Raw genomic sequence first — 12767 nt, 5'->3', positions numbered from 1 at the left:
TGGTCATATATATGATATGATAAGAAGGGCTCTGGGAATGACTTCACCCAAAAATTTTCCTTCTTTTAACATCTAAGTCTTAACACTAGCAAACACTATCCTAGAGTCTGTCTGAAGATGACTCTTAAAATATGCCAAGCCCTCTGAGGAAGATAGTATTATTCTAAAGCCTTGGTATAGATTCATTCACCTGGGCAGTTTGTTTCCCTTCTTAAGAGTAAAATCAGACAACACATGTCTCCCAGAAATTGGGAAGGCACACGACAGAGAGGAGAAAATGGAGAGAGTGGACACAAAGAGATCATCCTAAATTTGTCCGATTTCCCCAGAGACAGAGGCATGACTGCATAGCTTTTGTGTAAGACCCAAGTTAGATGAGGTGTGGAGAGTGGCTCCCTGGGGGAATTTACAAAGCTACCTGCTCATTAAAATGATCATCCCATAGATCTCTATGCTGGACTACATAGGATGACCCAGAGGGACAGGTGGTCCCATCGGCTCTCACATGTCCTAAACAACCCCCTAATCATACTCTTCATGTGGCAGACACCTTACTGAGCACCTCGTATGTGCCACTATGTTCTGTGATGTGAGCTACAGCAAGGAGTAAGACAGAAAACAATTCCTGTCCTCATGGACACAGAGACCTCAGTGTGCCATGACTGTCCAGTGGTTGCCTACATTCTCATCTCGTCTACCTACTCACCACTGTGAACTTCTGAAAACTTCTTAGCTCACAGTAGGCATTCCATCAGTATGTGTCGACTGAAATATACTAATGTCCAGAGTGAAGCAGGAATTTTCCCAGTTTAAGCTAATCCCTTATAGACATTAGTGAAATCCTATCATCAGAGCTGGAAAGAAACATGTTATTTTCTCTCTTTAATACATCACTTCACCACTATTCGCCCCCTTCTGCCTCAAGAACCCTCAGTGAATAGGTAAGTGTGCACCACTCTACTTCATAAGCTCCTATAGGACAGTAATCTTATAGTCCCTAAAAGCACGACATTGAAGGCATTCCAACTGTCTTTGATGACCCCAAATTGCCTCCCTACCTAATACTGTGAGCTGTCGGACCACGCAATGTCTTTTCTTGGTCTTCCTGTCCTGGGCAAAGCACACATAGTCTCCTTGGTCCTGCAAGGATGCATTCTGGAGCTCCATGATCAAAATGTCACTTGTGCCATTAGTGAACTTATAGGCATTCATTTTCCAAAGAGCATCCAAGTTCTTGCAAACAGGTGTGGGCAACTCTCCCGCATGGCTTGGCAGAGCCTGTGAGCTAATCTTGTACCACGTGAGGTCCTCAAACATAGTTCTGTCTGCAGAGCACTGCAAAGACACTCTCTCCTGCTCAGTTGGCTGGGCATGAGGTTGCAAAGTGACTTTAGGGCCCCCTGAAATATAAAACCCATGGTTAGAAAATAATGATTTAATTTGGACAGCACACGATTCTCTCCTTATTGTCTTCAGACTGCTATAAAGCATCAATTAAAGTGAAGCTCTAGCAATCCCAGGCAATGTAAAACAAGAAAACAATCAAACTAGACAGTTCCGGCCCTAAAATGTATTATTTTACCAAAATGCAGTCCACAGATACACATCAAATCTCCACTTTGAGCTTTAAATGCAGTTTTTTGAGATTGAAAAAAAAAAAGCACCCCAAAACATATTCAAAGCAGATAATTATAACATGGAACTTTAAAAATTAGTTCCTCATTGACAATTCACACTCAGTGACATTAGAGCTGTATTTATGAAAACAAATTAGCTCGGACTGAATTCTTTCACCTAGTCCAGTCAGCTAAAGCTTATCCATAAAACTGAGATGAACAGGCAGAATCAGCAGCATTGGGAGGAAACTGTCCCTATGCCATTATAATTCCCTCCAGAAAACTCAATGCTGTCAACTGTTCAGCACCAAGCCCCCTGAAGGAACCCCAAGAAGCCAAGTGCGGTGTTACACTTGGATGGTGGAGACATGATTACGATGCAGGACTTGTGGCTAAAAACAATGTGAAACAATTCCCTTTCCTGAGGGAATGGGAGTGTCAGTTGCACTGACTTCACATGAGCCCAAGAGCTAGCAGTCTTCAATTACGAACAAAAGCACCCAGAATCAGTCCAAGTCCTCTCCTGAAACACCATGGCACTCAGGAATGGCAAGGATCACAGAGTATCAGAGAGCTTAGCGCCAGCTGGTGAGAGACCCCCACACCCCCTCCCCACACACACAGAGCCGTACTCACTGGTCACATGGAAGGAGATCACCCTCTCTCCTCTCCCAACTTTGTTGATGGCTTCACATTTGTACAAAGCTGACACATTTGCCGCTTGGATAACAAGGGTACTTACAGTCTATTTAAAAATAAAAAAAAAGAAAACCCAGGCCATAAACCAGGGAGGCTGTGTTTATGCACATGAATTCAGACTAAAATTCAACCTGTGAGACCTGCGTACTCCATTCATACCACTGCACTGACCTCTCTCAAATCCACACAATTATAATTACGTTCGTGTGGTTCATGCATTACCCAAAACAGACACTGGAAAACGAAAAGGAAATAAAGTGTTTTAACACTATGCATTTTCTCATTGCCGTATTTGTAAAATCAGAATCACCTTACACAGATGTACAGATTTAATGGCACATGTGTTTTACCATCCTCTGGTAAGATATTATTAAGTCGATGGCACTTCTAAAAGTCAGTGGTGTTTTCAAAGTAACTTAATATGTTAGTATTTTATCGTACAATTAATGTGACTATCCATCTCCGATATCCCTCCCATAAGATTGACCTTGGGCTTCCATTCCATCCTTCTATCCTTCCAGAAAAGAAAAAGAGAGAGAGACTTTCAAATTAAAGAACTTCAAACTCACTTTGTTTTTTCCCTCAATTATGGCAAATTGATTTTTGTTGACTTCAATTTTATTTCCCCCCTGGAAGTCATCCACATTTCTCCATCCTGTACAAGTATGTGGGTTTGTCATTAAGGCAGCGTGGCTATAAGGAAGAAATAACAGCTCTTATTATGACTTAATTTTTCTTTAGTTCAAATCCACAGCAAGGAAAGGAGTCCGAGGTTGGTTATTATGTTCTTAGAAATAACTTTCAGTGCACCCTACCGCATTACACAATTTGGCGCCAATTAAAAATAGGCCTCTGCAAAGAAGGAAGAGGTTCTAGGTAGATTCTTCCAGGATACAGGAGGGAAACAGCTATTCTGGGAACAAACCTCCATTCATAAATTGAATCGACAAGACAATTCAAGTTAATTTAGTTCAAAGGAAGACAAGGAAACTAAGAAGTCATTGGGCTTCTTAAAGTAATCTCCCTGGGACCGCAGCCTTTGTGTAGGAAATGGTCAGCATCTGAGGAAGAAACTAGTAGTGGCCATCTCAAAAACAACAACAGGAAGTGAACTGCTCGGGGTGGTAGTGGGTGGCTTGTTGTTTTGTCTTCCTAAGGATGTCTGGACTTGTGTGAGAACCTGATAAGCTGGGCCTGAGAATCCAAAGGCTGCAGCCAGGTCTGAAGCTCCCTCATATCAACCAGCTCTTCCTCTGAGATGGACCTTCTCCCAGATAAGAAGGAGAGAGAGCAGTATTCACCAGTTGACTGGTGAATATAAGGAAAAACACCAAAGTTTAGCAATTGCAAAGTGAGCAAAGGGCCTGCGTTAGGAGACATCTGCGCACCAGGGCTAAGTTAGGGAGAGAAAGCTCGCTGATCTCAAGGTGGGACACCCCAAGGAAAGACATGTCCTAAAACATAAGACATGGAAATAATAGAAGGATAGTGAAAGTATAACTTGGGGCATAACTTTCTTAGGAATGGCCTTCTCGGGGCGGAACGGCATCATACCACAGTGTAGCTGTTAAGAAATGCACAACAGCAGGAAAAAGAGGACGTGGGCTACTCACGAGGGCTTGTAGGCGCACTCCTCCAGCTGCCAATACCAGCGAATGTGATGTGGCGGGGGGACAGAGTAGACCGTGCACGTCAGCATCTGTGTGGTGCCATACTGGTAAGAATCCACCAGAGAGATCAGGGACTTCTCGCCGATCTGCGGTGGGACTGGACAAGGGGGAAGCCACATTTTAATGGTCAATCCACTTTGAGAAACAGAAAGTGGAAGTTTTCATGAACTGAAGCCTGTGTTTCCATAAGCATATGATTTTGCCCTCTTTTTCTTTTTCAAAGAACATCTAGACTGTGAATTGGGAGATATGACTTCTAGTGATAACCATCATCCTCCTAAGTGGAGGACTGTGTGCAAGTCTGTCCATCCTCTGCCTGAGTTTTTCACTGTCTGCGTGACAAGGTTAACTTTCCTTGGGCTCCCAATCTCAAAAGATCAGAAAGAAAGAAACTCATTGGGACTAGCGCAGCTAATATGTTCACTAAGTGCTAGCCATTGTTACAAGTGCTCTGCATAGATTAATTCACTTAATCACACAGGAGAAGAATGAAACAGAAACATTAACTGACTTGCCCAAGGGAACCTGCTTCTCTTCCTTCTCCCTCCTCTTCTTCCACTTCCTTCTCTCCTCCCTCCACACACTCTCCCTCCCTTCCATTTCTTCCCTCCCCCCTCGCCCCTCCCCTCTCCCTCTTTCTCAATTTTATTCTCTCTTTCCTTTTTTTTTTCTTTTTCTGGTTCCAAAGTCATTAATGCAAAACTATTCCCCCATTGCTACCAACTTAAAGCCTCAAGTTATACTCTCAAATTTTGACTTTTTATATTTATCTCATATAGCAGGGTAAATGCTAGGGTGAATCGTCTGTTTAGTGACTTCATGAATTCTTGAGATGGGGCTATATACAATGTTCCTTTTTACATCTTTATTTTGTGTTCATCTTCTTCTCCCTACCCTACTCATTAGCTTTTCAGCTTCTCACCATTCCCCAATGTCTGACTCCTGAGTGGCTTCTGAGTGACATTTCTGGAGCCTGTTCCCTTTAAAATTCTCCCTGAAGCTGATGTCCCAGAAAAGAAATGAAGCAAAGCTCCGCAGACATACAGAGTGGTGGCAGGATATATAGGGAAACACTTTAATTTACAAAATAAGATCCTGAAGTTTTCAGATGCCAGGCCAATATGGAGAACAAAGAATTCTAACAGAAAAGCATTTCCCAAACTGTGCATGGGGCAAGAGATTAATGGATTTCCAGGGTGAAAAGGGGATGCTCTGGTCAAAAATCTTTGTCAAACCCTTCATACTCTATGTGTCTTTCCCTGGAGAATGGCAATATACATGAACACGTTAAATAAAGGTCCTGATAAGTCCTGCTATAAAGACACCTGTTGTACATTGACTTAATATCTCCTACACTTACTTGACCATATACTGTTTTATTCCCTACCCAGAACACTTTCAGTTTGGGAAAACAACGTTCAAATCACCCTAAATCAAAAACTTAGTATCTTCCCTTTATAGCCTCAGAGTCAGATAGATCTTAGACTCCTGTTTAAGAAAAAAATAATAATAATAAGTTTCAACAAGCCAACAATGTCAACCTGCAAACGCTTTCTGAGTTGGAACCTGTCTTTGCATCATACTAGCAGCTTCCCACAAAATTCAAAAAGACTCTTGCACATTTGCATGCCAGGTGCAATTTCATAGGACAATCTCATGAGATAAGAGCAAAGGTAGTACAACAACTGTCCCTGTAGGCATTCTTACTTCACAGCATAGAGCCATCAAGTCTATCATCTATGTGAATATCGCACTTGACACCAAACAGTCCATTTACATGGCCTCTTGGGCAAACATATCCTGAGCGCACTGCCCTACACCCCATTTCAACTCCACTGCTCCAGGTCATTTTTTAAAAATAAGAGCCTATTCATGATGGGAATAGAATGCAGCAACAGGTGACAAAGGAAAAGTGGCCTGGCTGTTTAAGAAGATATAATCGTACTATTTATCATTAATTTTGAGCAGAAAAGGAAAACTGAATAAACTCACCATTCACAACCAGAGATACCATGTGGCTCTGTCTCTCCTTTGACATGGGGTTTGTGAGGATGACAGTGTAATTTCCTGTATCTTTTTCACTCACTTCCGTAATAACCAGTTCCTTCTCCCCTTTTATTGTGTGATTGGACTCAATGGGTTTTCCATTTTTATACCTTGGAGGAAAAAAATTCCCAGAATTAGTTTAATTTAAGGGTTTGCTTTCAGGTGGAACAACGCTTTGCATTTATCTGCAACACTTACCATTTTATTTCAGGGGTAGGGTAAGCAAGGTACTTCACGGGGACTTTAACACGGTCTCCCACTGTGGCTTCCACCAAAGATTCCATGCTGCTATCAAAAGCAATAAAAGGTTTTTCTGGAAGAAAATAAAAATAGTTATCCTCATAAATGTCAACTTGTTATAAATGGTCATTTGGTTTAGTTTTTCATGTCGAGGGAAGAGTCAAAGATCTAGGGAGTCTGAGCTGCCACGGGGCAGGGATTTCCCCACACTTCCTTTCGTTGGTCACGGTCCAGCTTCTCCCACACAACTGGCCTCTGAATTTGCTTTCCTCTCTCTCCAGGTGCACACTGCAAGCCTACTCTACTGACTGCTCAAGTTTCCGTTCAAGAGTTTGCTCCTCTGGGAAGCCTTGGAAGCCTCCAAGTCCTCCAGGGACCTTAGGAAGCTCCTTCTCTACTCCCAGGGGACCCTATCCCTTCCCACCATACGTCCCAGGACTCAGTGCTCAGCCACTTCTCTTTAGCTACACCTTCCTCCAGGCTCAGCCATAAAGTGCCATCCACATTACTATTACACTTGTATTTCTTCCTCTGCCTTCTCAGGGCTCAAGGTGTATATATTAAATATCTCTATTTGGATGCTTAGTGGGCATGTCCAAATAAACAGACCTAACACTGTTTCTCCAAATCTTACTTTCCTGTCAGTCTTTCCTCTCTCAGTAAATAAAACCACCATTCGCTCACTAGCCCACATTGATTCAAATCATCTTCTATTCTTTTTCTCTTACCCCACCCCCCACAGCCACTGAGTCAAAAGGCAGATCCAGCTGGCTCTATCTTCAAAAATATATCCAGAATCAGATCATTTCCCCAAGCCACTCACCATCTCTCACCTGGATGCCTGCAACTAGACCCCCACTGGTGTCCCTACTTCTGCCCTTACTTCCCTAAAGTATTTCTCAAAAAATACATAGTAATCCTACAAAAACATAAACCCAGAGCATGTCTCTGCTCAAACTCTTCTATGAGTTCCCATATTATAAAATCCAAAATCTTTACCAAGGCCTATAAGTTGAGTGCCATATGAATTATCACCTAAACTGAGATATTTATGTGCTATTATGTGACATTATTTTAAGTGGAAGAGAATAAATAAGAAATTAGTTATTTGTTCAAAGCCCCAAAGACAGTAATTAAATCCAGGCCTCCCCAATTACAAAGCCCATGAATAAACACAGACCTCTCAGCCTTGCCATAAAATGAAAATTTAAAAACTATCTTAGATCATAATACTTTGCTTATTATACTACTAATCATCAACAATAATCACAAAAAGTAAAACTTAGTAAGTGCTTACTGTATCAGCTCACCTCATTATTAAAGTTGGGATTTGAACCCAAATTGTGCTTTTGGCCTCTAGGTCATATGGTGTCGCTAGCAGGAGCTCAAAAATGTCTTCTGAATGAACAAAGTAGGAATCACTAGCCAACCTAAATTTATTTAAAATATCTCATTTTTCAAGGCACTGCATAACTCCGAAGGAGATCTTAGCTTACCGTGGACCCTGACGGACGTGTTGCTTTTCACGGTCATCATCCCACTGGAAGCTTCACAGATATACTGCCCTTGGTCACTCCGGGTTACACCATCGATAGTCAAGGTGCTCAAAAATTTCTTCATCTCACTCCCAGACTGGGTTTTTAGGTCCCGGATGACAGCTTTTTTATGCCGATGCTGAAAAAGAGTTCACTGAACTTTCAAAGTCCAGCACAACATTACCTGGTAGCTTTTAGATACCCCCAAGATCAAGCCTTGGCCCTTGGAGAACACTATTCATGCCAAAAATAAGGGACCTCAGCACACTTCATAACATCTAGACAACCAATATATTTGGTTTCAGGAGAAATCAATGGGGCCAACTGAATTAAGGTTTTTAAAGATGAGATGGATATGTACTGCACAAACACAAGCAAATACGACCACTGCTTAAGGAGCAGTGGGTTTTATGCCCTCTCTTGAAGACAAATTCCCTTAGAGAGAAAACAGAACAAAGACTTTGGACCACAGAGAAATAATGCAACTTGGAAAGATGTAACCTAGAGAAAATTCATCTTCACAGCCTGATAGTAGCAGAGTGGGACCAAGTTCTTGGCGTTGCATTAGTTTTCCGTGGATGCTCTATGTTCTGCGGTTCTTTTAAACTGCGTGTGTGTGTGTGTGTGTGTGTGTGTGTGTGTGTGTCTGTGAGTGAGTTAAGGGCCTTACATTTTATCTGGCCAGAGAGGTCCCTATCTCTCAAGTCAACTCCATTGCGGCTTATTATCAAAGTATTGAGAGGCCTGGCTTTGCAGTGTTAGTGTTACCTTCGAAGAAGGGTATTCCCAGTTGAAATCAATCCCCACATTTAGTTCAGTCCTTGCTGTACAGTTTAAGACAAGCCTCTCTCCAACAGACAGCTCAACTTCAAGAGGGGGGCTGACAACCACATCATAAATCTTATACCCTGGAGCAAGGAAATTGAAAACACAGAGAAAGAGAAAACAAATCTATAACTTAGCATGTATTTTTTCAAAAATGATGCAACTTCAAAATGTGCCACATCTTTTTTTCCCTGAGGGCCTCACCAATAATTGGTACTTCCCAGCAAAATGGCCTACAGAGACTTACAAAGCAAAACTACAGAGACTTACAAAGCAAAACTACATCTCAAAGATGTAGCTCAGTGGCTAGAAAAGCAGTATTTGTGAATACTCAATAGCCAGCAAAGCCATCCTTAGTAAATTATAGAGCTTTCCATAAAATAGGTATAATTAAAAGAACTGATGCCAAGCAATGTTCTTAACATTGAATTTTCCATAAAATATGCTCCAATAATAACACTCTTTTCCATCCTTGCTTTTGGCAAGAAAATAGAAAAACTCAGTTGTGCATAGGTTTATTTAGTAGAGAAGAGTAGATGTAATGGATTGCCCCACACTAGATCTTGAATCAATATATTTTTCAATATCTTTTGTCCTTCACCCAGTACCTTAATCTCCAGGATCTTAATATAGGAAGCTAGTCTTTAATGTCTGATTTAATGATACAGAAAGAAAACTGACCACTTACCTACAACCACAACTATGTACATAATAGACTGGTAACTTTCATCATTAATTTTTGCTTCACAGAAGACCATGCCAGCATAGCTGATCATGTAGCTGGGGATAGAAAAGCCTTTCTTACTGTCCCAGGAAATTCTGTTACCATCAGGAACAAACCTCTTTTCTGGATACCTCTGGGTAGAAAAGAAATATCAAATATTGAATAAAGTGCTAGCCAAAAGTGAAAATCATGTAAAATGATCACTAAAGAATTCATCACTAAAGAATATAAACTGGCTTTATTATCATTTTGACCCTTCCCAGAGGATCTTTAAAACATACGGCTGATAATGTATTACATATAGGCTACCCACCTTAACCTTATGAAAACATGAGAAATGACTGAAAAAGATGTAACTTACTGCACAAAGTGATACATTGAGGTTGGAAATGGACCCAAGACATGGAATCACCACAGTTTTGTTTTTCTTCTCAGTGATGTAAACAACTTCATGTTGGTCACTAACAGAAGCAATAAATGGAGATCTGTAATCTGGAAGAAAAATTAATTCCCTTAGTTAATGGCATTTACTGAAAAGTTGATTTTGCTTCCAGTTCATAAACTCTAACCAGAGAAGCAAATGATTGAGAATGACATTTCACAGCAGGCAAAGGAATCCACAGACTGGTCCGCTGGTAGATCTCTGGCTCCAAAGATATGCTGCAGAAAGGGTGTGTGTGTATATGTGTGTGTGTATGTGTGAAAATCTGAAAGAAAACCCCTAGAATGAAATTGACTCCTTTCATTAGGATCATCAACAAGTAAAATGTATTTTATAGGTTCCACATTGAAACAGATGGATCATTATAATTTTTTTCAAAATGAAGTAGTGTACTTCATTTTTCATATACATTTTCATATACACATATATATTCTTCATAGACACTAAATATTTTTCAAGTACATTAAAGTAATTTTTTAAATTTTAAATTAATTTTGAAGTTAAATCTGTAGTTTACCTACTGAATTTTATTGATGCTTACAAAAAAAGCATATTCTCTTTTTAAGCAAATAATGTCCAAGGGCCATGAAAATAAAGCAATGGATTCCAAAGGATTTTTAAAATAAGCAGAAAACAACTTTTTGATTCAATTATTCAAGAAAAAAATGATGTGGGTATTTTAAGATTGTGAGCACTAGGTATGGGATTCTTTATAAAATAATGATCAGTGGTTTGGGGTTCAGTTTAAAATTCAGCAACCATTAAATCTTCAATGACAAAAACTCAAAAAAAAAAAAAACCCATGGCAAAAAGTGAGAAGAAAACTAAAGAGATTTTAATGTCATTCAAACATTGTTCCTACGTGTGAATACACCTCTGGAAAAATAGTCCACTCCCCAGAGACAGAGTCGCTGTACTGTGAAATCGTACTTGAAATCTCACAGAGATAATGATTCAGACTGCTATGCCCAACACACCTGATCGAGCATTTCCAGAGCTCTTCAGGATGTCTGGTCAAAGTAAAGAAAGAGTTAATTAAGCCAGAGGGAGAAAGGCAGCTAATTCCCTGCAACAGCAGAAGTTTGATTTCCTTCCCAGCTGGAAAGCACAGAAAGGCAGCCAATCCAGCCCACCACATGCCATAGCCATTATCTTATGAGGCCAAGACCCACTTCCTGGCTCCATCCATTGCTGGAGGGAATGGGGTCAGAAGACGAAGGAAGCAAGGTAGGGACCAGAAGGGACATTAAAGGGCCGTCCATAAGGAATACTTCAGGGCTTTCTTTCTCATTGTTAAACCTCATGACAAAAATCTTGGATAGCTCATCTCCTAGAACATTAGGCTTAGACAGGAAGCAGAATTTAATGGTATACCCAAAGACAGGCAATGCATAAATAAACAGTGCCAGGGATTGCTACTTCTGAATATTACCTACTTTCATCCACATACTATGAAATATTACCAAGCTTGCTTACAGAACAAGTCCTTGGGAGCTAAGTTAACCCCTTACGTAAGACTAAAGCTATTCAGTAAATCAGTTCTATTTCGGTATTCCAAAAAAAGGAAATAAACAAAAGAAACCCAAACAACCACCCATCCTCTCAAAATAAAATATTTACTGTAACTCGTGAAATGAATTTTCACATGTCTTCAGGTTTCCTGACTTGGGGAGAAGGAAATAACGAGATACTATGGGAGAGGTTCATCTTGTAGTATTTCCAGACAGGCTAAAAGCAGGAAATCCTTGCAATCTTCTGAGAAAGCCTGATCTCCCAAGACTGCCAGATCAAAAGGAGCCAGAAATTCTCGAAGATCTGAGCCTTGTCTCTTTCAAATTCTGCAGAGGAAGGAGGAGGGCATAGAATTCTATCTTGGACTGTGCTCACCCTGGGCAAAAAAAATTCTCAAATATTGTGCAGTCCAGGAATGACATACGTTATTTTGATGTAGTCTCCATTTTCCCACGGCACTGGCCATATTGCACTATTGATGTGTAAATGGAGATATCCAAGATGCTTCTGGAAAAAAGTCTAAGCCATCTTCACCTGCCTCAAATCCTCTGGGATGAAAAAATTTATACAAATATGTAAATAAAATGTCTAAACAGCTCATTTTCACTGTAAAGAAAAATATTTAGTATACCTAAGCAAAGTACTAACTAATTAGTACTAATTATTGTTAATTAGCACTAATGTTAATAACACTAACATTCCCCAAAATTGTATGACAGAATTATAACTATCATCAGTCAGGTCGGGTTTCCACAGGAAAATTAACATAGTAAAAGATTTTTGAAACACTAAAGAAAAATAATTTATATTGTACATACTAAAAACATGTAACATTGTGTTTTATTCTACATGGATGTTAAATTGACCTCCATGGTGTCAATCCCAAATTGCAAACTCAAGAAAGATGTTGTATATCATCCAATACCTCACACCACACCAGCAAAGGAAAGAAACACTGTCCTCAAAAAGCCCTTTACGGTAGTATCTTCATTTGCACAAGAGGATGGAAATTGTTTTTCACGAAGTGTAAGTCAGAAAAGAAAAGTTCTCATATACATAAAAGCTCCAGAGCCCTTGGCTGTTTCCCTGGACATTCTTGAGAAAATCTCCTACCCTGTTGTAGATAACCTATCTCTTCACAGAAACCTCTCCGTAACACACCCCTGAAGCCCCCTTTTCAAGGATTTCAGGTTCTTTTTCTCAAATGTCAAAAGGCTTTTTATAAATCGCCGTAGCCAATTGTGAACACAGATTTCCCTTAGAAACAAAGAGCAGAACCACACTAACTGGGCAAGAGATGTAACGGGCCCAAGTTCCAGGACAAAGCAATGAATCTGATTTTCTTTCTCAGAGGAAATCTTGAGAGAAAAGAACTTTGTGTATTCCTGTTGGCAAACAGCCTTTGGAGCGAGCCTTTTGTCACATTCCATTGTCCTTGATTCTTCTCTGCCTGTGGTG

The 12767-nt window shown here is 40.3% G+C and overlaps 1 protein-coding gene across 2 annotated transcripts in view; it reads right to left on the bottom strand.

Annotated features, from left to right (window-relative positions):
* The window catches only part of KDR (kinase insert domain receptor), a gene marked incomplete at its 3' end in the record, with an annotated part of 43966 nt that overhangs the window by 24419 nt on the left and 6780 nt on the right, over positions 1-12767 (bottom strand). For both annotated transcript variants that reach the window (XM_082728637.1, XM_082728638.1), the window contains exons 4-13: positions 9717-9847; positions 9320-9488; positions 8575-8714; positions 7768-7945; positions 6230-6344; positions 5978-6141; positions 3929-4082; positions 2885-3008; positions 2253-2361; positions 1059-1400 (exon numbers count right to left, since the gene is read on the bottom strand). In XM_082728637.1, coding sequence (XP_082584763.1) covers positions 1059-1400; positions 2253-2361; positions 2885-3008; positions 3929-4082; positions 5978-6141; positions 6230-6344; positions 7768-7945; positions 8575-8714; positions 9320-9488; positions 9717-9847 — 1626 coding nt within the window. The remainder of the gene's footprint in view (positions 1-1058; positions 1401-2252; positions 2362-2884; positions 3009-3928; positions 4083-5977; positions 6142-6229; positions 6345-7767; positions 7946-8574; positions 8715-9319; positions 9489-9716; positions 9848-12767) is intronic.

This window comes from Mustela nivalis, assembly GCF_964662115.1.
Source record: "Mustela nivalis genome assembly, chromosome: 4".
Lineage (NCBI taxonomy): Eukaryota > Metazoa > Chordata > Mammalia > Carnivora > Mustelidae > Mustela > Mustela nivalis.
Note: the sequence above shows the minus strand (reverse complement) of the source record. Positions and strands in the feature narration are given on the sequence as shown.